At 39.1% G+C, this 25,337-nt stretch overlaps 1 protein-coding gene across 4 annotated transcripts; it reads right to left on the minus strand.

Annotated features, from left to right (window-relative positions):
• Positions 1 to 14: 14 nt before the first annotated feature.
• On the minus strand, positions 15 to 25,330 carry PSMA1 (proteasome 20S subunit alpha 1). 4 transcript variants are annotated; one of them, XM_048950117.1, is made up of 13 exons: positions 24,408 to 25,330; positions 24,142 to 24,229; positions 21,618 to 21,698; positions 8,260 to 8,813; positions 7,926 to 7,970; positions 5,866 to 5,967; positions 4,913 to 5,016; positions 4,023 to 4,111; positions 3,279 to 3,349; positions 2,326 to 2,455; positions 1,622 to 1,701; positions 605 to 709; positions 15 to 225 (listed from the first exon to the last, which is right to left on the minus strand). In XM_048950117.1, the coding sequence occupies exons 4-13, from the start codon at positions 8,260 to 8,262 to the stop codon at positions 169 to 171; spliced, it is 786 nt and encodes a 261-aa protein (XP_048806074.1). In that variant the 5' UTR covers positions 8,263 to 8,813; positions 21,618 to 21,698; positions 24,142 to 24,229; positions 24,408 to 25,330; the 3' UTR covers positions 15 to 168. The 4 variants fall into 4 exon arrangements, with proteins under 4 accessions (XP_048806074.1, XP_048806075.1, XP_048806073.1 ...); XM_048950118.1 differs by having other exon boundaries at positions 24,142 to 25,330; XM_048950116.1 differs by lacking the exons at positions 24,142 to 24,229; positions 24,408 to 25,330 and adding an exon at positions 23,037 to 23,053.
• Positions 25,331 to 25,337: the final 7 nt, after the last annotated feature.

Here is a 25,337-nt window from a genome sequence, read left to right on the forward strand (position 1 = left end):
CACTGCTGACCTCCTTAAGGATAGGTGAGTGGGTTTATTTCTTTTTTAAAAGCAATCCTCAGTACGTATCAGCATAAGAGGCATAGAGCTGAGGATAAAGTTACCACCCGTGGATAAACGCTCCGGTACAGCATCACGTATGGCAGCACAAAGGAACCTGTCCACCAATTAGTGCTCCATGGGCTCTTCTGCCTTCTCTGCAGGCTCATCAGCAGGCAGAGCAGGCTTAAAGAGAGGGAAAAGACGTGTTATGGGATTATCCAGAGTAAACACGAAGAACAAAGCTAATCATAAGACTGAGGCAGTTTGCCACATGCACAAGAAATATGTTGTTAAACAGCGTGCAAAACACTATGACAGATGGGGAAAAAAACCTGACAGTGACAGGAAGGGCCTGGCACATTCAGCCTAAATTGACTTAAATAAGCGCATCAGTCTCCAGCTAAGAGTACGTGGTGTATCCAGTTTTCATGTAGTAACTTCTAGCTTTAAAAAAGTCAATTCCTAAAATTGTAATCTATTAGCAGAATTAAACATCAAACATAAAAATAATACATCACACAGTGCTGGCTTTCAATAAAGCCTACTTCCATTTAGCACACACCTTTCTCTGCGGTCTCTCCTCAAGGCCTTCTAGGAATGGTGCTACATCATCATCGTCATAGATCGTGAACTCCATGTCTTTGCCAACAATCCCAATGGAAACATTCTGTTAAGCACAGTTTTGACAGAAGTGAGAAGCATTTTTCCGCAAAATCACTTGCACTTGTCAAACAGACAAAAGCTTCCCACTGTAACAGAGAGGATCACTGTGCTATTTGTGTCTGCTTAAGGAAGAAGAGCCATTATGATAAACTCTCTCTTTAGCAGATTGTTCTCAAAGGGAGAGGACATTTATTCCCTACAAAAGGTAGCACATTTCAAACATCTTAACAGGAAAACCACTATCCAAGGGTTCTCATTTCCTTTTTTTTCTTTTTTTCCTCCTCCCTTCTTCTCCCCCCTTTTCTTTTTAGTAATAAATACCTGACTTTTCAAAACTGATTTTCATCTTACTTTGCACTGTTGTTATAGTAAGAGTTCTAGAAAACAGCAAGGCAGGCTAAGAAAAAAAATGTAGATTAAACATAGATAAGGGCAAGGCCAGCTACAAAGAGAACACCAGAATATGGTAACAGAGCTGCTTAGAAGCTTCTTGCTCAACAGTTGTTCACTTCATTTCCTGGCCAAGGTTTCTGCAACTCTGTGATGCTGGATACTCACTTTGTGTATTACATTCCCTTACCACCCAGTCAATTAGTGACTGTGCTTACAATGCAAAGCTGATAATTCCAGTTGTACACAATGAACGTTAAACACTGATTCAAGTTTAAAATATATTGAAGCAGCTAGGGAAAAATGTCTCATCTAAATAAAGCATCACTTCCATAAAGAAAAGTAAATGTCAGGTAATGAAGGGAGCAGTACATAAATCGGAGACAAATGAAGTGAAGATGATGAAGATCCAGAAAGTTTTTGGCTTTCAAGATTCAGTGCCAGCCATACTTCATATCAGCTTTGTCGCTGTCATTACTGAGAACAATGGCAGTGAAATTTCTCGTTAAGAAAACCTAGCATTTACCTTGGTGGTCAGATCCTGTTCAGCAGGAAGAGTCTCTCTCAGGGCACGCAGTCCATGTTTAACTAGCTCATTTAGATTACCTTAAGAATGAAAACAGAAAGGTACTTATGAAATACAGCACTTATCCCCACGCTCATTTTCCCTTCTTCCCATTCTCAGGTGACAAGAAGAAAATCAACTTGCACAGCCTGACTTGCAAAAGTCTTCTCTTAGGTATTTCTGATACTGAAAACACAGTTGTTAAACAAGTACACTATGAGGAACCAGCTCTTCCCTGCGTTTGTTGTAAAACCACCTGGTTTTGGCACCTGCATTGTCTTCAGTGCAGCAATAATCAAGTTATTTTCCCCCTTCACATCGCTGTTTCATATAAATTCACTACCTAAGTATCTGCCATGACATACTGTACGTGCTCTGACATGTAAAAAATTCTTCCCATTCTTTAAATGGAGCAGAGGTTTGCTACTTTTTACTTTACTTTTCTGAGCACAGCTTCTCTTTTTATTAGATCTAATAAACACCCAGATGTTAGACACGGAGATCTGCAATACTTTCTCTACAGTTTTCCTCTTCATGTAGATTTACACTTATGCCAAATTCAGCCCTCAACATTTTCTTGTCTTACTACATGCAGAATGGAACAGCGGCAGAAAATAAGTTTTGTAACAGAAAAAGATCATTTGATAGCCAGGTTCATTACTCACAATCAGTAAATTCAGTCATGTGTCTTTCCAAGTAAGTTCGTGCTGATTGCGAACGAGCACCAATGGACATTGCTTTACAGTCAAAATAGTTTGCTGAGGGACAAGTTTGGAAGATGTGAGGGCCCATATCCTACAGAAAGACATAAAACAAACGTATGAACTCATACCAAGCTTGCTGTAGGAACACATGATATTTTCTAAAATAGTTTTGCTCATGAAACATTACGTAGTTTGTATGCATGCACATAAGTATCCTATACTGCTTGCTACACCACCATTCTTATCCAATTCTTTCACAGCTACTTAAAAAAAATAAAAACAAATGCAGTGTTTGTTTTTGCACTGCCTTTTTCATACAAGGAATACAGCTAGAACCAAAATGTTTCCTCCAGTGTTCCACAAACTGCCTTGTGCTTACGCATGCTTCTGACTTCTTGGCTTGCAAATGATGTTTCACACACATTCTGAGTTATCTGCACGAGCAAGAAAACCTACTGTGGAACTAACCTTGCCATCAATAATTTCAGGCAAGTTGTTAATTTCTTTCTACCTTCTTTGTGTCAAAAATCTTCAGGGCAGACATTCTGCATGTTGCACTAGGCAAACTGTTTTTCTGAACACATGAAGTAAAGCCTATTAATTTTTTTCCACATCCATTTTTTATTTAAGAAAGTGTTAAAAAAAAATAATTTGTTCATCTCATTTTGCACCTCAAAATAATCAGTTCTTCATTTTTGCATAAGTACACCCCATAGGCATAGAGTGGATTAGCTGTTAATTTATATTTATACAAGTTACGTCTTAGTATGATAGAGAAAATGATTGTATCATTCTGAGAATTTAGGTGAGTCTGCCTCCTCCTTACACCTTCTCCTCTTTAATGTGTACTTGTACAGAATTGCATTTAAGCATGTTCTCTTGTGGACCAATTGCAGCTAGCACAGCTTACTTACATCATAACCTGCAATGAGCAGTCCTACACCATATGGTCTTCTGCCATAGCGCTGCGTTGGTATCTGCGTTTCTAAAGTAAGCTAAAGAAGCAATCTCAAAGGCACGTGTTAATCAGTCACACTGACAACATTTTCCTGAGCAATGCACTGATGCTACAAAATTGTTGTGCAGTCTTTGCAAAGCCTTTTGTAGTATCAAAGGCTGTGTCTGAAGAAATAGTTTTCAGGACTTATTTGGAATGCCAGCGCTGGCTCTTTTTCACCAAAACAACATTTAGGAGCTGGCTTTCTCAGAACCGAGCAGTGCATTCAACCAAGTAATACAAACAGTTCAGTTAATGCAGCCTCATTTAATTTCTTAGCCCTTTAACTTTACCTAGGCGCCTGATAACAGAATACAAGGCCTCCTCTGTGCTTCAAGCACTGAGAACATTAATTACCACCAAAAAAAAGTAAGCAAGTGGCTGCAGTCCAACATATGATCATATTTTGTGCAGTGCAATCATATTTCCACCCCCATCTCCCAAAACACAGTGCTATGTAACAAAAAAACCCCCATCAGTAAGTGAAATGGTGCATAGCGCCTTACTGCTTTTGTATCAGTTCAGAGTTCTGGGATGTTCTCTGAAAGAATGAACACGCAAACAATGTGAACAAAGGAAAATCACCTCTGAATTAACTTCTTCAGTTTAGCATTACTTTTAAATTGTGATATATTATTATTATTTTTTTTAAGAAGGATACTGCTTCCAATTAGTGACACCAAACGAGACACTGGAAGAGGTCTATCAAACACAAATCTAGAATCCAGACACTCCTGACGCATAAAATTACTAGAAGAAAAAGAAAGAAGAATCAAATCAGTGCAGAGATGAAAGTCACACCGAGTTTTCTTCAATATTTGTCTGTTAAGGTTTAAGTGTATTCTTGTTCCAGCTCTGCTTGTTGAGAAAAACAGCCAAGGGCATTACACAATTTCATTTCATCGTGACTTATAACTGTTATTTAGGAGGTTGACCACAGGCTTGAAAGAGTCTCAGAGCATCTCATCCATAGAAACCAAGAGAAGTTAAAGTGCATCAGGCCACAAATAGGTCACCGGGAAAAAAAAAAACCACAGTTAAACAGTAACATATCTTTGTAACCTTACAGCAATTAAATTTTATATTAAAAATTCTTCCTGTCTCTGTGTTTTCTGTGTTTTCCTGTGTAAGTAGGGAATCAACCTCTTTTAGTATATATTACCTTATTTGATCAAGCTATGTGGTCAGCAGGTAAAGGCAAATCTGTCTGAAGTTGACATGTTCAGCAGTACATGTTTTTACTAACAGAAGCAGCTGCTAGAGGGAAATAGGTAATGCACTTTTTCAGACTGCTTGGAAACCCCACCACGCTGAGGAAACCAGACAGTTTGGTCTTACAAGTAACAAAACCAAAGAGCAAATTTTGGGGCCAAACAAAGGAGTTTTCTGCCAACAACTTAAAATCCTTCCAGAATTTCACAGCGAGGTCTTAGGCAAAGCACAAGAGACCATCACCAGTCCTTAGATGAACATAAAATTTCATTTGCAATAGTCTACACGTGAACTTTTACTTATTGCAGAACTGGGTATGTCAACAGCTAGGATACTCACCACAAGAGTCTTGCATCAGCTGTAAGCCCGGCAATTGAGATTCCAATATGGTTGTCAACGTACAGGATCTTTTTCTGATGAGCTGCCAGCTCAGACTGTGCCCGCTACACATAAAAGGAGAGAGCTATGTGGCAGACTGACCACTTTGTCAAGCACTGTGAAGTAATCTGCTAACATTTATTGCAAGAACTGAATGCAACCACAAAACAGTCAAAACAACAAATGATAACAAAGACCAACTGTAAACTTGCAACAGAAGACAAGAAAAAAATAATTCTGCTTCAGTAGGAGACTGTAAAATGTTCATTTCAGGAAAAAATGAACAGATGCCCAAGTTTTGGAAAAGGAAGTGAACAGTTTTACTGCTTTATAACAAAAAAAAAAAAAAAAAAAAAAAAAAAAAATTAAAAAATAGAAGAACTCCTATCTTTTAAAGTGAAAATCTTTCACTCATTTCACAGAATCACAGAATTGTAGAGGTTGGAAGGGACCTCCAGAGATCATCGAGTCCAACCCCCCTGCCAAAGCAGGTTCCCTACAGTAGGTCGTACAGGTAGGCATCCAGGCAGGTCTTGAACGTCTCCAGAGAAGGAGACTCCACCACCTCCCTGGGCAGCCTGTTCCAGTGCTCCGTCACCTCACTGTAAAGAAGTTCCTGCACACATTTGTGCGGAACTTCCTATGCTGCAGTTTCTGGCTGTTTCCCCTTGTCCTGTCTCCACACATTGCTAAAAAGAGTCTGGTCTCACCACACCTTAGATATTCCTTCACCAATTTGTGAAAACCCGCTTAGCATGGATGCTGAAACTGTTTATAGTTTTTTACTGACACTAATGGAAAGTGATATTACATTTATTTTATATACAGATAAAAGTTCAGACTGTGCTAAAAATTTGCCAAACCAAAACTTTTCCACTAATATTGATGTTTGCAGAACAGAGTTTTAACCTTACCTTTAAAGCAACCAGAACAGCATGTGTTTTTGACTTCAGCCCCACAGTGGCTGAGCCTTGCTTCACAGCTTCCATGGCATATTCTATTTGATGAATTCGCCCCTACAGAATAAAATCAAAGATAACCATTCTGAAATTAATCACCTGCACCATTTTTCAACAGTTTTTCATTTACAGACTTCTGATTTCCCCCACCCTGACAGGCACACTGACTGCCTAACAACAACAGACTTCCTCTATTATCATTTGCAAACCATAGACTCATAGAATGGCCTGGGTTGAAAAGGACCACGAGTGGTCCTCTAGTTCCAACCCTCTTACTATGTGCAGGGTCACCAACCACCAGACCAGGCTGCTCAGAGCCACATCCAGCCCAGCCTTGAATGGGATGGGGCATCCACAACCTCCTCAGGCAACCTGTTCCAGTGCATCACCACCTTCTGAGGGAAAAATTTCCTTCTAATATCTAACCTAAACTGCCCCTATCTCTGTTTAAAACCATTCCCCCTTGTCCTATCATTATCCACCCTAATAAACAGCCATTCCCCCTCCTGTTTATAAGCTCCCTTCAAGTACTGGAAGGCTGCAATCTGGTCTCCCCAGAGCCTTCTCCTCTCCAAGCTAAACAATCCCAGTTCCTTCACTTTCCTCATAGGAGAGACGACTTCCTCACAGAAGTCATCTCAGTGGCGATGACTTCAGCAACTCACTGAAGTTATTTCTGTCACTGCTCAGAGGAACTCCCAGCTGAAGTCAGATGTGTAACTTTTAATCGAGTTTCCTAAAGAAATGAATCTTAAGCAATTGTTGCGTCTCATCATCCATCCCCCAGTAACTTCTGAACATGTTATTAGTCAATTGCAGTAAAGTCTGAAAGAGGAGTAGAGGTCTTGAAGACAAGCAAGCCCTTACAAGTTCTGAAAAGCAAGCCAGCAGCGTTGCAAGAAAATAAGGCAACATCCTTTCAGTGCTACAGCTGAGGGTAAAGTAGCAACTTATTTCAAATAATCAGCACATTCACTGCTACCATGCAGAAGCTGGAAATACTAAATGTAGCACAGCTGTCTCCTACCAATTGCAATAAATTTAAAATATGACATACTGCTACAATTATTACAATGGGAACACTCTGGGGACAACCTACAGGATATATAAAATAAGATGGTTTCAATTCCAATATACATATGTATACACACTTAACATGTAAAGGGTTTTTGATTTCTTTACCTAGAGGAACACAAACTCTGCTGGGTGCCCTACACACAGTTATTTCCTGCCTGAGAGCAGCAAGGAATCATGTATTTATCAACTGCCAGGAACAAGCTGTGGAACTGTAAAAGCATAAAGTCCTTTCAAGCCTTTAATCCTCAATCTCATTTTATTTAAAACAGTATTTGAAAATGTCCTCCTAGAGTAACTATTCATCACTCCTGCATAGATGCCCAGAGCTTTCATAGCATCACACCAGTGCCACTGTGACCCAACCACCTGTAGGAATGCGTGCAGTAGATTGCAGCAAATCTGTCTTTGGTGAGTCATTGGTGCTATTCAGACTTTCAAGACAATTTATGAAAAATAAATATAATTCAGCATTGCTGATGACTTCATGATAGCTACTAGAAGTCACAAGAAAAAAAAAAAACAAAAAAACAAAAAAAAAAACAACACGGAAGCTTATAAATGCATGTGACCAGAATAAAAATAAATACCAAATATAAGTTCTCTATAGCCACTGAGGAATTTCAAAAGCTCTGCAATTCTTAAGGCAGGGAAATAACCCACAGGATATGTTTACTGCAGATCCAAAGCTCAAAAGCACCAGATCGGCACGGGCAGCCCGGAGGGTGGGGGGGGTGTCACCATCCCTAGAGGCTTATGAGAAACACGAGGGATGTGATCAGTGGGCACGCTGGTGGTGCTGGGCCGATGACTGGACTTGATGATCTCAGAGGTAACGACTGTGTGATTTCCCAGCCTGTGTCCCACGTAACAGACGTCTGTGCCCGTGGAGAAACGCGCAGCATCAGCCAGCGAGGTAAAGGCGGGCGGGCCGGGCTCACCTGGGGGCTCCACACCGTCACGTCGTTATCGTACTGGTTGCGGAACTGGAAGATACGGAGCAACAGCCGTCAGCGCGGCCGCACCAAAGGAAAGCATTAAAGGAAAGCACCAAAGGGCCCCAGCCTCCCCTCACACACTCCCACCCGTGGGGCCGCGGCTGCTGGGCCCGGTGGGGCTGCCGGAGCTCCCGCCAGGCCCGGCCCCGCCAAGTGCTTACTCACGGCCCCGCTCCTTCCTTTTTTCCCCTCGTCCCTTCTAACCTTCCTTCCTCCCTCCCCTCCTCCCGCCCGGTGCTGCGGGGTCGCGGCGCTGCGCTCCCGCCGTGCCGCTCACCATGCTTCCTGCCGGCGGCGACGCGGGCTGAGGGGCAGCGAGGGGGCCGCGCTCCGGCAGCACTCGCTCCGGCCTGGAGCGGTCAGACAGCGGCAGCCGCAGGCCGAGACATCGAGCGGGCGCGCCCCGGGGATCGGCGCATGCGCGGTCTGGCCGGGCCTCCGCGCGCCGTTCTTTCCGCTCTCTGCTAGTTGTTCTGCTGAGTAAATACAGCTACGTCTCTAAAGTACTCAACGGTAGAAAGCTAAAAGATTTAACGTAAATGAAGTGGTCACCAGAGCTCTTGTTTTGGATAATTAGCAGCATTTACGTGTAGTTCTTATCTGCAAAGCAAATATCCCACAAAAAGCTGTGCAGGAGCGCATGACTTGAGCGCAAGGACAGAAGAGAATCAGACCGTACTGCTTTATTTTTAAACCAGTGTGCAGCCGCTGGAGTCACAGTCATTCAAACGGGAGCCGTGTTCCACCACCCTCTGTCCGATTACATTTCTCTTACCGCTGGACAACATCCTCTCATACACCTTTTGTCACTGGAGAGGACTGCGCTGTCACCTGGAAAAAAACATCCAAACTGATTCCAGTTACCCGACTTATTATTTTTCAGCTTTGCGATTCATAAAAATTCACTTGAGCTGAAATAACTTCCTTTCTTCAGCAGCGCTTGATGTGCACTGCAACAGGATATATAAACGCTTTATTAAGTGAGCTTGAAGCTGAGCAGCTTTCCAGTGTCAGAGCACTCAGTAAATATTGCCGTAGTCCCTGCTACGAGGCCATTCTGTAATAACTTCCTACAGCAATAAGTGACTCCCTCCAAGTCTGTTGACTCCACTACAGTCAGAGAACAATAGACAGATATTTCCTCTAGTTGGCAAAAGCGCATTTGGTTTCGCAGGACGCTGAACTATGCCAAGACTGTTGTTCTGTGTATAAGGGGGGTAAGTGGGGGAAGTGATGTTAGGAGCTACATTTATGGCCATAAAGAGGAGGGAGGATTTCTTTAAAACTTGATACAAGAAAATTAGATGAAATATACACTCAGGAAGAACTTCCAGAAGTTAAATGAATTGTTACACAAGCACATTAAATGACAAGTAATCTTTTTTCTTTCTACAATCAAAACCAAATTGACTTTAGGTCTAGCTATTAAAAATTTCTTCTAAACCAAACTGATTAAAGTGATCATAGAATGGCCTGGGTTGAAAAGGATCACAACGATCAACAAGTTTCAACCCCCCTGCTATGTGCAGGATCACCAGGCTGCCCAGAGCCACATCCAGTCTGGCCTTGAATGCCTCCAGGGATGGGGCATCCACAGCCTCCTCAGGCAACCTGTTCCGGTACATCACCACTCTCTGTGTGAAAAACTTCCTCCTCATATCTAACCTAAATCTCTCCTCTTAGTTTAAAACCATTCCCCCTTGTCCTATACCCTCGTAATGCAGCAGTGCAAAGGGTTGCACAGAAGCTTCTCCCCGGCCTTCAAAGATAAGCTAGGAAAAGCAGCGAGGCAGGCACTGGATGGAGTTTCATCTGCTCTCCAAGTGCTTCAGTGTAATTGCTCCCCTACTCCCAAGGCAGCAGCACAGTGGGCATTAGAGACAAGAATAATCTCTACAAACAAGGAAAAGCTTACAATGGAAGGAAGTCATTCACTTCCTACTGAATCCTCCTATATGCCGCCTCTTAGGCTCAGTCTGAGCCCTCTGCAGGTAGGAGGTAATGTCAACCATTTTGCAGTTTATTTCTATTCAGATCTTAGTGCATTGGTCTTTAAAAGTACCCAACAGTGACATATTTGATGTAAAATACAATAGTTAAATACAAAATTACAGAAAGGAGACAAAGAAAAAAAATCACATAACTTTTTTTCAGTTAAAAAAAAAAAAATCGAACCAGAATTTTACATATTTTCACGCTTTTTTTTCATCCAAATATGACAAATAATGACTGAAATGAATGAAGTTAGTGGTTTTTCAGTCATGTAAAGAAAATATGAATACGAAGGCCTTACATTATGGTATCTGAAATTTAAGCAATGCATAAGTGCTGTGCTGACCTCCACACCTGGGAAAACATCTTGATGTAATGGTGCACAGTGGCCCTCATGAAGTGATCTGACAGTTTTAGACACTTCTTTGGAGATATAAAAATCTACATGGCAAACAACTAGATTGACACAGGCAGAGCTGATTGACTCAGCAGAAGAATTGAATGGCCACAAAGGTATTCTACAGCTGTTTTCTCTAACCTGTGTTATGAAATACATTGACAAGGGAACATGGAACAACTTTACACTAATTTTGCGAAAACTGCCATAGTTGTTCACATCACGTATATTAGTTTTATAATAAAAGCTTCAGGAAATGGTGTCCAACAGTTTCTTTGATAAAAGTTGTAAAAGCAGTTATTACATACTTGTATAGTTCTCTAAAATAACTTAAGTTTGTAGAAAAAAAAATCAAAAAGTACAATTTTAACTGAAGAGGAAAAAAAGTGAATGACAAACAGCAATCAACATATCACAAGAAGAAACCATATAATATAAAATACTACAGGAATGCAAAATAAAACTAAACCTATACTCACAGTTAAAATACTCTACTTATAAAACATTCACTTCAGCAAAAAATGGCATTTTCCTCACTGTTAGTTTCACGATTAACAGCCTGATAATCTGGATCACTTCAGAGAAATACACAATTGGCTGTGCTATGAAAACATATGTTAGATTCTCAGTAATGGTCAAACCAAACATATGGAATTATTAAGAAAGAACAAAATATAAACCATTATTATGCCAATGCATAAATCCACACTGCTTCTACAGCCATTCAGACTTGAATAGTGGGTGCAGTTCTTGCTTTCCATCTTAAAATTATCTGACATACTGGTGAATGGGAATAGCTGCATGTAAGGAACGGCCATTAAGAACAGGAGTCTTCAGTTTAAATAACAGATAAACAAGGCAAGGTGATGAACACTTCTCAAATCACAGCTGGCATTTGGCCACAGATTCAAAGAGAAACTGGGCAAATTCATAGACAGAAACCTTTGAGCCATCTTACAAAACTGCTGATACAGTGCTTGAATTAAGAGCAGCAGCGATAAAACAGGTAACTTAAAATGTGCATGTAAAGTCTCAAGAGAAATGGATGGTACTATTTTGTTGTGTTATGTTTCCAGCATAGTTATAAACAGCATCTGACACCTGAGCTATGGCAAGCTTGCTCTGAAGAGATTAACGTACAGGAACTAAAAGGGAAGGGCATTACGCCTTCCCTTCTGCTGACTCATTAGAGAAAACGACATTCCACCAAGCCCACTTTTGGAACACCACTCATTAAACTACATGAAACCATTGTGTTCTGGTGTACTATAATCTGACAGTTTTATGGATTTTTTTTTGGTAAAAGATCGGTTCCATTGTGGTGAGTGGTATTACTCTCAGTGACCACATATTCCACGCTACGTAGGCACAGCAGACTGCAAAAGAAAAAATAAAGCTGTTGTGCTATACAGAGAACTAAAGCAGCATCTTCATCCCCCTGGAAAAGCAGGACAGCTTCTGTGAAGGTGCCCCCTGTCAGGTGGGTAAGTTACTACTGCAAACAGCAGTGCTGTTGCTGTTGAGCAAGCTGGAATTGGTGTACCTTTATAATGTTCAAATATGTTCACTTCTTTAGCCTTCATTGAATGACTCATGTACTATAGTTTTCTCTAGTAAGTATGTTTAGGAATAGAAGTGTTATGAATTAATTTCAGTCTTCAAATAGTCCTCAAATTTCAGTCCTCAAATAAAAAAATCCATTATTTAAGCATTGGGAATTTGACTACTGGGAGTTTATTACCCCTATTCTCTAGCCTTGGAAAAGGTTCAGGTTCCCTCTGGGTTTGGAAAATATAAAGGCTGAGTAAGATGTTAAAAATAATGACAATCACATTCAGGGAACCTGATGATGTGGTTATTGTCCAGACAGTCCAAAAAAAGTTCATGGAAACGGAGAGAGAGGTAATGAAAAATGAAGTTCAGTATTTTCCAACCCATAGAATTATTATCACTCTCTGGAATGTTATCTGTTGTGCTTGAATTAGACCACATCGTATCCAGGTACCACCCAGGCACACTTATCAGTGAGCTTAATTTTTTGAATATCCATGCAAACCCCAAAAACATCAAAACTATCTTAAAAAGGAACCAATAGAAAGAAGTGGTCAGTATGAGCCTCAAGAGACTTGAAAGGTCACAAGCCAGGCACAGTTGTATGCTGCTCCTAGGACAGGTGGCATAGCCAAGAACACGTGACAAAAAAGTGAGCTGAATTAGGCTATAAAATAACATTGATGCTATATAATGATAGTGTTGTCTTGCATATCAATACAAGCTACAAGATATCAGTATTAGAAACACTGCCTTGCAGTTTTGCCATTGCAAATTTAAATCACAAGGCAGTCAGCAAACAACAAAAACCCCACCCACATTTCCTAAGATTATCAATAAAAATCAAACTTCTGTGACTTTTCAAGTGTTATCTCTATTGAAATGGAACTAATAGCAAAACATTGAGACAGAAAAAAATGTGGTTTGCTATTTTTGTATCCTAAGGTGCAAGTTCCTTTGATGATCAATCACTTAGGTCAAAGTGAGAAAGGGAAGGATATTTTCTTCTGAAAAAGAATACAAGGTTCTCTATGGAATGACAACTGGGAGAACAAACTACAGAAGACAGGCATTGGAAAGTAGTCTTTTTCACTCCTATTAAAGGAAAACAAACAAACAAACAAACAAAAGCAAAACAATAACAACAAAATCTTATCCACTGTAGTCTACAAATTCTGGTGGGCAGAACAGCTATCACATTTGTTCCAGAAGACCCTTCAGGTTACAGGCCCTATTTAGTTAACTCCCTTTAAAGCTAACGTAGTCTCAAGTCACCATGGTTGACCATCACTTCACACTAAATGGCCCTTATGCTTCTCAAGGCATCATATTTAAAATAAAGCTGGAATTAATAATCCATATTCAGATTGACACATGAAGCTAACAGTCCAGTTTCATATACATATTTTATAAAAATCCTACAGAAGTGAAAATTGGTCATTATCATAACACATTCAGGATTGCACATTTTGATTAGTTTTTTGATGTTTTAGGGATTGTATTTTTTATTTTTTGAGAACTGTCTTACATGATGCAAGCAGTCTATATTTGGAGGTAATGCAGCTAAAAAATGACTCCTTTATTAGTGGCCATTTTATAGTGTAAGCATTTTTATTAGGTATACTAGTGCTGGGATTTTTCAAAATCTCTACCTGTGAGAGAATTAAGCTTAATTGTCAGCAAAGGCTGGAAATCACAGACCCAGAGAGAAAGCCTTTGCAATCCACGAGACCATTAATGGATCCTATTTCCTTACAGCAGACAATGCTGTCATATTAAATTAATGGCGAGACGAAGTATTATGTTCTTAGTTTTGTATTTGTGTTCCATAAATATTTAACAGTGAGTACTTATACGTGGCTCACACAATAAAAGGTTGGCAGAATGGCTTTGCCCTATCCAGTATTGCCTAATTTCCTTCTTCAAAATGGAAATACATTCACATGCATGTCTGCCAGAGTCCATTAAACTAAGGCTTTTGGTTTGCTTTGTTTAAAAGAGAAGACCCTAGGAATTATTTTGCGTTCCTAGCATGACATTAAGAATGTGTGACACTTCTATTTGCAGGCATTTTTAAGTGCTGTGTGAGTACTGAACTTATTGTTCTGTTCAATTACTACTTAGGCAATGATTCTGGTCTTTCTGCAGCACATTTTTCAAAAAGCGACCCAACCTTTTCACAGTATGGATTCAGTCTTTGATTAGGAAAGACTACAATACAGGATTACTACACAAGAAAAAAGTAACGTTTGATTATACTGTAGTCTGACAGCCTTGCTGTCATCAGCCTTTTCTTTTTTTCCCCAAGCATTTGCCAAGTTCCTAATTTTGTTACATGGATTTTAACAGCTTTGCTGTCACTCATATCCCAGTATGTTTGCACAGTACAAATTTTATTTGGCACTGCCATCTTTATTGCATACATTCCAAAACTAACAACAGTGAAAGCAGAAACCAAGGCCTGTCCTGACAAACGTAAGAAAGCTTCTGGTGAAGTCCATTGTCTGCAATTGGTCTGACACATGACTGAGCTCAGACAATGCATCATACATACATGCTTAAATTGTGAACAAATCCCATTGATGTCAGGCTTTTTCTAAATCTCAAGTATTGGGTGCAGCCCTCAGCTTCTAAGCCCAGTTTATGGGATTCAGTGTAAGGCCTAAAGGGCTCTAAATTAATTCCAGACAGGCTTGTTATAACCCTGCCTCACACCAGTGAGTATCTAAAAATCTCTGCAATAGTTATTAGCAAATTGCTACATGGTCAACACATCCGCACAGCTGTTTCTTCCTTTATGAAGTACGTATCAAAGCAATGTATGACTATGTATGTCTTGTTCATGATAGATCCCCTAGCACCAAAACATTTGAGATGTGTTTATTGCATCATTACAGCACCAGGAACAATTATTCAGACAAATACATGGCTGGGTACTTGGAATAGAGAAAATAATTAGAAAAAAAATAATAAAGATAAAAGAATCAGAAGATCTTTGCATTTGTATAGATAAGCAGAATACTAACTTTAAGAACACTTGCATTTCTATAAAAGTTTGAATAATCTAACACTGCACAACTGAAGCAGACAAGCAAAAATGACAGCAGTGCTTCATTATTTAGGAGTGACTGTCTCCCCCAGAACAGACTTCTGAGCATTGGTATCAAGCTGACCAAGTTCCTCTGGTTACCAGCCTGGGATGAACACAGTACATACAGCTACCAAACCCAGTGAATGAGAATTTTATAGAATGTTTCTCAGATCAGGAAATGCCATTTTTAAGTTGCACTGCAGCACACACATATCTACACTTTAGAAGTCTTTTCTTTAAAAAGCTGTTAATTTTTATACATCTGCCTAGTTTTGTGTAAATTCTTCTTTCATACTTACCTTTCAATGCATATCTCTTTCCAAGATCTCAATTAGCATAGATGGTGTAGGACTTGTGATAAACATTCAACAAGCACATGAAAGCTTAAGTACCATTTCTGAGCACTCAGAAACCATTCAGAAACAGAGGAAACAACCATAACATCCAGACCGTACTTGAAAACTACTTCATGAAGGAGACAAAAATATTAACAAGCACTTCCATATACAATTACTACTGTATCAACAAAAACAAAGAATCCGTGCAGTGCTGAAACAGCTGTCAAATAGATTGAGCTGCCAGAAGAACCCAGCTCCATTCAGGAAACAGCAGAATTCCAGACAATGAGGCCAAGGAAAGGGAAATTGACTTCTCTGCGTATCACTTGGCAAATGAAGTCTATCTGAACAAATAAATTCACCTCTTTTTGTTCTATTAATCAGAGTATTTCTCTAAGGGATAAATAAACAGTCTTTGGGCATTAGAAATACAATTTCAATAATGAGCTTGAATAGAAAATTCAATAGAGAAGTTGAAATCTTGATGTCAAGTCAGCCTTACATTAATACTTCAGAGATCTTGATGTAAAAGCAATGGCCTGAGGCACTGTACAGAAAGACTTTGGCAAGAATGTGGATTCTGAAATACATCTTGGTTGTATCAGCCAACTTTAGCTATTAAAGTGATCATAATTATTCTGGTTTATCCTCTAAACAATTCTCAAGATTGGAAAACAAGTATGGTTAAAACATCTCTTTTAATAGCTGATGAAAAAACAGGTCTGGACATTCTGGAATGAAAAGTGTGGCATGTTGCATTCCCAACAAAGGCAAAGTCAGTATGGTTAACTGTGTTCTTGAAGAAAAGACTCTAGAGCACAGTCTCAGAGTTCCTGCACGTGATATGGATACTTCAAAATACTGAATCTATCACCCAGCTCATTCAAGAACACAAGCAGGCTGCTAGCAGAAACATTTCATAGATGATGCTTTACTGCTCAGGACGACAGCATAGCTCCCCAGTCTCAAGGCACCCAAAGGGCAACTTCTAGCCAAGAAATCAAGCATCTGTCAGGGCAACCTTAAAGCATATTAGAGAAGCATTCCAGTAATGATATTGCTTGTACTCAGTTGCAAGCCTGCAGTCTACAACCAGTAGAAGAATAGCTAGTCTTACTAATTCAGCTTGTTACAGGTAAGATATTCCAGTTCATACCCTTTGCAGTGTGTGACGCCTGCTTGGATTAGATGCTAAACAATCATTCTTTACAGTTGTTTTATTCTCTCTGGAAATGCCAAGCATTTGGAAGCCAATAAAATTGCCTAAGAAAATAAAGAGTAGGTGAAAGCACAGCTGTCCCTGCTGCTGCGTCAATTGAGGCTTGCAGGATTGTTCTAAGTAACATATCGCTCTCAATAATTGGAGTGTCAAGCTTCTGGCAATAATCTTTAGGCAGTAATCTGATAAAGGTCAACAGATGGTCAAAGATCTTATGAAAATAGTTTGGAAAGAACACAAGGTAGTTCCAAACGTGGAACTGAAGTGTAGCTGAAGGCTTTATTGAAGCACAAGTAACTCAGAAATCTTCAGAATAGTAGCCTTGCATGGTACTTCAGCTGTAAAGATTTAGAACACAAGGAGAACTCTTCCTTAAGGATGAGATAATATGTCTATATTGGAGGTCTGTTTGGTAAAGATAGCACAATGCTGCAGGTCTGACGAGCTTCTCTAATCGCCCCAGTTGTCACATAGATGTCTGGCCCTAAAATCTTGATTAGGAATTGGAGGGAGAAAAGGAAAAAGATATTATGTTTTCTCATCTGAAAAAGATGGGCTTGCCACTCATGGAACATATTGTTTGCATCTCATGTCTAAACAATTCAGATTTGTATTTGTGAACAGATGTGTATTTGTGAAATACAAATACATCCTTGTGTCCAAGGATTAAGTAGTTCTAGTACACAGAATGTACCTAATTCTATGTTGACCTTACTTAAGTTTCTGCAAGTCACTTTGTTATTTAAGACTAACTTTCTAGGTAAATGCTAAAGCACAGTCTAAATTCAAAAATACCTTGTAAAGACACCTCAAATAAGTCATGTCCACTTACAAAATAAATTTAATTAGGCAAACTAGTGTGGCAACTGGAATCCTGTTACATTACATAGAAATAAATGATTATATACTCATTTTGTTTGCGTCCCATGCTAATATATTTCCATATCTTCTATATAAATGCTTCTAGCTAGACCTCTCAGAAGCATGACCTTGCTTAAAGCAGCATTTCTGCCTACCCTCTCTGAATCTCTTCTACTTTGAGCAGTATGAAGAATCAGGGCTCACCTCAACATCTGAATGTCTTTGTTATTTTAAGCTGCGTGCCAAATTAATATATTTTACACTAATTTGAAGGTGTTGCATTCAGAAATACGTTAGTCACACCATTAGATCTGGTGAAGATCTACTTATGTAGGAGGTCTGGCTGGGGAGGTAACTGAATAAACCGTGCCAAATTTTAAAAACATAAATCCAGTCTTTAATGCTACCTGACATTTGAGCTTGACTTTTAAACATGAAAATCCTCTTATAAAAGCAGTCACCATAGGAATCATTATGGAATGGAATAAAAGATACGGCAATAAGAAATCAGTGATACAAACCTAAGTGTCTGAGTTTGGTATATTAAGCATCAATTAGAGCTAACTAGTTACTGCTAATTGAACATTAGTGCAAAGCTATCATAATGCAAACTTCTGGGTTTCATCGATCAACTCTGGTAAAACTACTGCTGTGTCCAATTCACTCTTTCAATGTCTTTTCCTCTCAGGTTGTTGTTAATTCAAACAAAAAACCTCCAAGCAACAAAAGAACCATTCTAAATGTGATGCCTTTGTGTTTGCAGGGCAATTATTATTCTTCCATTGCATGAAAGATCAAACAAGTGCACATGACTGATTACTTCTACATCATTACTTTGTACCCAAGTATGCCAGATACATTTTAGCTATAAATAAGCACATAAAGTTTAACCAACTGGAAGTTCATACATGTGCATTACCAATTCATTACAGATTCGAAATGTGTAACATTTCCAGAGCATACCTTCATTTTTTCTTACCTTGTGAATTCAAATGTTTTTTTACAAATAGGGGAGAGCCTATTTTTTATAATATAAAAAGTCTTTGTTGTTTGGGTAAAACCCCATGAAGATTTGCAGTGTTTTCTTATGGCTTCTATTTACTCTTTTCAAAAGTTCCACCTGAGAAAGATGAGTATCTTGGAAACATTTAAATATATTTTCACATCCAGCTGTTCTTCCTCCTCTAAATGTAACATCACTCCTAAAGGCAATAAGCACTGCTTTTGAGCAATAATTCCATTGAATTTAATCAAGAGGTTTATCTGCTAATGTTGTGAAACCGTTTCCTACATACATTCACCCTTGCAAACTAAACACAATTCAGTGATGTTCAGACATAATCATGATGCACCGTTATGCCATTCACATGGGGAAAAAGGAGCAAACCCAATGTTACAGAAGTATTTCAAGTATTTCAAGAGGTTCTGATGTGGTAAATTTGGACTCTGAGTTTTGTCAAGCCCAATGTAATGGGCACTGTGTTCAGCAAAACATCAGTGCTGAAAAAGGAGTGGGAGCTGCAGTTAAGATACGAAGAACAGGCTGATAAATGATTGTAACTGTACACAGTACTGAGTATGAATGTCAAAACAGTCCTATTGAATTAAACAAAGAAGAAAGGTAACTTTTAGCTAAATATGGAGGCTTAAAAATACATAGGCAAGAATTACTGAGACAAGTTGTCTCAAACAAGAGCACTGACACTGTCATCACTTCCTGACAGTACATAAGTTGCAGGTTATATTCAATAAACAACTGGATCTTAATAAATAATCAAAATAAAACTGACCTAAGCAATGCTGGTGGCATGCTTACCTTTTCAGGAACAGGCAGAAATAACACATTTATCACTGTAAAACTAGACAATTTACTCTTGTTTGCTACTTCACACATCTCAACTCCGTCTGTAGCTGGAAGGACAAAATGCCTCCATGCTGATGAGTAATTATTTTAATTGCATAATCTTCCTTATTTATTTTTCTTTTGATCTCATATCCAATCTCCAGAAGAGATAGTTATGCAGTCACTATTACAGAATTCTGTTACCTTTCTCTTCGTTTTGTAGAAAAATAACTTTTATTTACATATTTTGTTCTGCAGATTCACTTACATAGACTGCCTTACTAGGCTATCATTATTTTGAATACTAAAACCAAATTAATCTCAAAATATTTTATAAGTTTAATGAAGTATAACAGTTTATGATAAGTTTTGAATGCTTAATATTCAGTCAAGATCACTTTTTGCATTCAAGATGTAGTACATCTTATTACTTGCTTTCTGTCAAGGCACAATTTTACAGACTCTGTTCGAGGCAAAGGATACATTTTTATTTATTTACAAACAAAACAAACAGTGACTGTTAATAACATTTTAGTCTCAGTCCAAACTCTTAGAATGTATCTGCTGTAAGGCAGTGTTAAGTATGATGAACTTCTGAGTACAATTAATGCCTATGAAGGCTTCATACACTTACCTAAATGGCAACACACCACCTAACAGCTGAGGTGCTGCTCAAACACGTGCTGAAACACGGGCCAGACCCTCAAGAGGTGTAAATCAACACAATCCCTTTACTGGTTTGTATTATGCCTGCTGACAACATAATGTAATTACAGCAATTTAACAGAATTCAAATGAATGTTAATTAACAAGGACCTGTCTCGGTGATTTAGGGTCAATAAAGTGGGTGTCCAAAAGACATGGAAATGAGACAAACTGATTAATTCAGCTCCCTAACCTCCTCTCCAATAAATGATTGCATTTGGACCAATTTTGATCTTTTTGAGAATGTATTTATGCATCTGATGCTCATGTGTTAAGACAGACGTCTCTGAAAAACCACACCAGCTGCCTAGTTAGGTTTAATCTTTAGCAGTATTAATGAGCAGAGTCCATGAAATGCCTACATTTCAATTCCAGACAGAAATTTCAATTAGCAAATTAGGGAGTGAATTGCCAAAGAAATATTAGCATGTACTCTTAAGTTTTATGTCATTTCACTGGATGTGCAGATTTTATGATAAAATACGATTTGGTATTTAAGTTATACTTTTTGTAGAGATGTTACATAGGAAGAAAGTAATCTTTTTATTATCAATCTTTAACTTGATTATACCATGGCATGCCAAATTGTGCTTAAATAATTAATTTTGACGAAGCAAAACCTGGCAGAAGGTTCATAACTGAAAAAAAAATCCTGCATTCTTATTCTAAACAAATTGAACCAACTCACTATTCTCCAAATAAGCTCATGTGAAAGAACAGTACGGTATAAATGTATGCAGTTCTCTGGTGTCCTTAAGGCACAGTATTTGTTGAATTTGATAGCACAATAACTTTATATTTATTAGGAAATGGTCCCTTCAGGGAGAAAAAAATCAATTTGTATATTATATATTGCACAGAAATGATGTTCTAAAATGTTACAGAATCTCAGTAAGTTTTCTCATAAAGCTAACATGAAATGTTGGACTTCTAGTGTTATTTGGAGCAACACACAGACTGTATACATCGTGACAGCAATAACTGCAACTTCAAAGGATTCTACTTGTAAATCACTTAAAGTCACCTACTGACAGTTTCACCTTTAAAAAGTAGCAGTTTGGATATTATCAAAATACATTTCAGCTGTAAAGATACTTGTCATTGCACGTGTATCTGGAGATGAACATGTTGGTCCATTTGAGAAGCGTCTGAGTTTCTTCAGTCAGGAGACTGCTTAAATTAAAAATCTAAACTAGTATGAACATCTGGATATGGTAACAGAAGCCAGCATGCTGCTGGTTCTCTTAGAGAATCAGAAATATTGACACCAGAAAAAAAACTTGAGTCCAGATGAAGCTTTATGTTGTCCTAATTTTTATTAAGACTCAGAGTACTGATGTGATATTTCTTCTATTCACTGACTGTTCCTCAGATTTGTTACTACTGAGCTACAGCTTGTTAGATGAGAAATCTCATCTAACAATGTCATATCACCCCAGCTGCATATTTCTAGTGCTATACCCATGCTTGTTAAACTGACTACTGCTGTATCTACAAGAGACATCTTACAAGACAGTTTTTTTTTCCACAACTTGTTAGCTTTCCTTGCCACGTGTATCTTTTTTAGAAATTAAACACTTGCCATTTGTAGTAACTTGGTCTTTGCAGTCATCCAAAGATCATAATGTTGTGACTTACCTTTGAAACTGACTGCTTTGCTTCACGTGGAATGCAATTGGATCTCTTCTCACCCTTGGACTTGACAAATATAACTCCTCCCTGCAAGAACAGTCACATCGTGCATAGTAAATATACTTCCAGAAGACTTTTTCCCTGTATTTTTTTCCTTCACTTAGTAGCTACATCTCAGTATCCTTCAATCATTTCTTTCCACTATATTGGCTGCCTATGAAGTACTGCAGATTTCTCTAGTCCTTCAGTGTTCAAGACTACAAGCATCTTAGCAGTTGATGTCATACCCTGCTTTTAAAAGGCAGCGCATTACATGCAGGTAAGTTTGGGATCATCCAGGCAGCACAGTTGCATCTCTGAGCCTTCAAGTCACAAGCACTCAGCAAGCTGAAGCACACATCTTTACAGTTTACCAAACAGAGCATTTTCACTGCTTGGTTCAGTACAAACTTAGAATGGTAATAGTGGTAATAATATCATTTCCTTATTTAAGCACCTAACTTAAACAAAAAGCAGTAATAAAACTGAGGTATCCCCAACTACTGCTTGTACCAACTTAGCTGTCTTTATATTGTGTTACAATTTCTTAACAAAATTGTAATATTCAAAGAAATGAATAGTGAAACATCTGCATTTCCACAAAGACTTCCAAGACTACATTTACAGAACAGCAGGAATTCATCCAAATGTTTTGGTTGCTCACAATTTAAAAAACATTTCATAAGTGCCCAGTTTACCTCTTTTGAGTACTGCAACAGAGAGCTGCTTACCCACAGATATGAATAAAAAAAAACAGCATATGGAACTTACTAACTCAAAGCTCCAAAGCAAGAGAGATCATCTTTTCTCATCTTCTTTTCACCCACACTCTACACTACACCAGTAGTCAGGCGGTAGAAACTCGTTCCTTGAAGGCATCAACTTCATCATCAATTTGTGTACAAAAATTAATAAGCAGATGATCTCAGATTACAGCTAGAAACGTAGGCTACTCAAACCACGCAGCTGGCTTAAGTTTTTGTTGTTTCCAGTTTCAAACATTTTATTTAAAGACCTTAAGTCTAGGCAAAAAAATGAGCAGTGCAAACAGAAGGGAATTATTGCAATTCAGAAATATTCCAGAGGATGTGACAAGGTTTAGAGATGGTTCTGGACATGAGTTGAAGGAACAAGCTGCAATGTTCTAATGACACAGAAAGTACTACAATAAGAGCAAGGGAACAAAGTCTTTGGAAATGAGAACAAACCCAAATGCAGCAGCCACAGAAATGAAAGAAAAGCACAGTTTACTTTTAGAAAGCCCCAGGTAGGCAGGAACCTACAGCAAGAGATGCCCTCGCCTCCACTGCCAACCATTAAGTAAGGACTGGGAAGGAGTGGACCCCGGCTCTACCCCTTCCAGTTACTCAGGTGCACTGCATATACCTGAGCTCCCTTGGGCCGGCCCTGTCTTCCCACCAGGTGCTCCATCACTGCTTCAGGCCATCACTCAGCATTTCTGCTACACAGGTGAAAAAATAGGCCAAAATTAATGTCTTAGTAAAGACAATTATGGTTATAGTCCCTGCTCTTTCTAGTTATGATGTTTTGGAATAGAGAACAGAAAACAGTAACTTGATATTTTGAAATATTATAGACTAGTTCTCATTTGGACACTTAGCAAACTGCAAATAAAGGCATTTGTTTGTATATACATGCTGTAGAATCAATATCCACTGTTGCAAAAATTCCAATATTATACCACATAATACCTTAAGAATAAACCGGCATCAATGAAGTGCTTATTTTCTTTAATCAGTGCAGCTAGAAAATGACAAAAAAAAAAAAAATTAAAAAATTGCAATGAAATTACTACCTTCATTACAAGTTAAATACTTTCTATCTTTCACTTTAACGTTGTCTGTATTTAAGCAATGTTGACCTACCAATAGCAAATGAAAAGGTACTTCTTCACTCCTCTAGCAGAAGTGCTAAGTGATAGCCAGAAGCAGTGATGAAGCACCTGGTGGGAAGGGAGGGCCAACCCAGGGGAGCTCATGAGTATGCAGCGCACCTGAGTGACAGGAAGGGATGGAGTCAGGATCCACCCCTTCCCAGCTCTCATTTAAGGGCTGTCAGTAAAGGTGAAAGCATTTATTTTTAGAGATCCCTACCTACCTGAGGACTTCAAAAGGTAAGCAGCTCTCTTCCTTCATTTCTGCATCTGTGGCTGCTGCATTTGGGCTTGTTCTGCTGTAGCCCAAAACTTCTCATTCCCGTTCTCATTTGCTGTAGCCAAAAACTTTGTCACCCTACTATTATCATCCCATTATAGCATTACAGCTGTTAAAATTATTCTGTCATAAGAAGTTTAGTTAACGCTCTTAATGATAGATGCTGTCTTATTCAAATCAAGTTTGCCTTACATTGAAATCCTTCACAATTAGCTTATAAACTATTCAGGAATCTATTCATAGTTACATCCTTTTATAAGAGTATGCTAGGAAGATTACTGTTAGGCAACAGAGAAGCTGATAAAGAAACTACTCACATAAAATGAGCTGTGAATACATTTCTTCAGGGTGTTTTTGCACAGACACACCGCTGAATTAAAAGCTAATTATTGCGTGGTAAGTAATCTGAAAACAAACAAACCATAAGGTGGTGAAGCGAATTGCTGATAGAAAATTATGGAGAGTAGAAAAATAAACTCAGCTGAGCAAATCTGCATACAAGCTCACAACCCTGAGGTCATGTGCAGGTTGTGTTTAATGTAAATAACCATGAAACATGTATGGAAAAGAATTCCATCCTTACCTGTATAACTATCTAGAGGATTTAGATGTTAACACTAAAGGCTGTCCTGTGATCTATGAAGTGACAGTGATCAGTGTTCAATGTTTCTTCACTGTTCAGCAGAACAATGTTCAACAGTGCTCAGTTTGTTGGCTTGCTTTTTTCTCTAACCAAAACAAACAAAAGACAAACAGGAGATAGGAACTATAAGGGAAGAATTAGTCTGGGACGTGGAAATCAATTTTTTTGGCCCAGTGTAAATCCATCTGCAATACTTCTGATTCAGAAAGCGCTAATGTCACAGTGAGCTGTGCTCAGGGTGGTAAGGGATCATATGGAGTCACATCTGGTGCTCTTCTTTAGGCACTTTCTGCTGTTACAGCTGAGTATGTGCGCATATGATATTCCTAAGAGGATCACAATGTCTGGTTACCTCTGGAACACGTTTATAGCTGAATTCAATAGAATAGAAAAAAACGAAGGGGCTGTGGTAATATCTCAGCAAGGAAAACATCTGTATCCATGTGCCCACCTGGCTGTGGGTGAAACGATGTCAATAACACGGGAATAAAGGCAGGAAATCCACGTTCTCTTTCGGAATGCTGTTCTCTCTGTCATACTCTGCACTGGAGGAGACCGAAGCAAAGAGCAGAAACTCCCTCTAATCCAACCTTGCTCTTCACGCCTTAAAAATAACGGTCCGTAGGACAACGCCACGCTTTGCAGCGCGCACAAGCAACTTTCCCTCAGCGTTCAAAAGCAAACAAACAAAGACGAGAAGGGAAAACCCACACGCCCAGAGCCCAGCTCCCGTTGCCTCAGGCCGCTCGCCCCGTCCCGCGCGGCTCTCTCACAGCCCCGACGCCTCCGAGCCGCTCCGCACAGCCGGCAGCCGTCACCGCCCGCTCCGTCACCTCGTGGCGGACGGACGCCGCTGCAAGCGCTCGGGGC

This window comes from Lagopus muta, chromosome 6, assembly GCF_023343835.1.
Source record: "Lagopus muta isolate bLagMut1 chromosome 6, bLagMut1 primary, whole genome shotgun sequence".
In the NCBI taxonomy this organism is placed as follows: Eukaryota; Metazoa; Chordata; class Aves; order Galliformes; family Phasianidae; genus Lagopus; species Lagopus muta.

Bases quoted from the DNA above. Each gene is read 5' to 3' on its own strand.
- PSMA1 (XM_048950117.1), bottom strand. The intron at 4,112-4,912 runs GTGAGTATCCTA...TTTTTCTTCTAG, and splicing joins GCTGATGCAAGACTCTTGTG to TAATTTTATGCGTCAGGAGT. The intron at 2,456-3,278 runs GTAAGTAAGCTG...GTCTTTCTGTAG, and splicing joins TGCTCATTGCAGGTTATGAT to GATATGGGCCCTCACATCTT.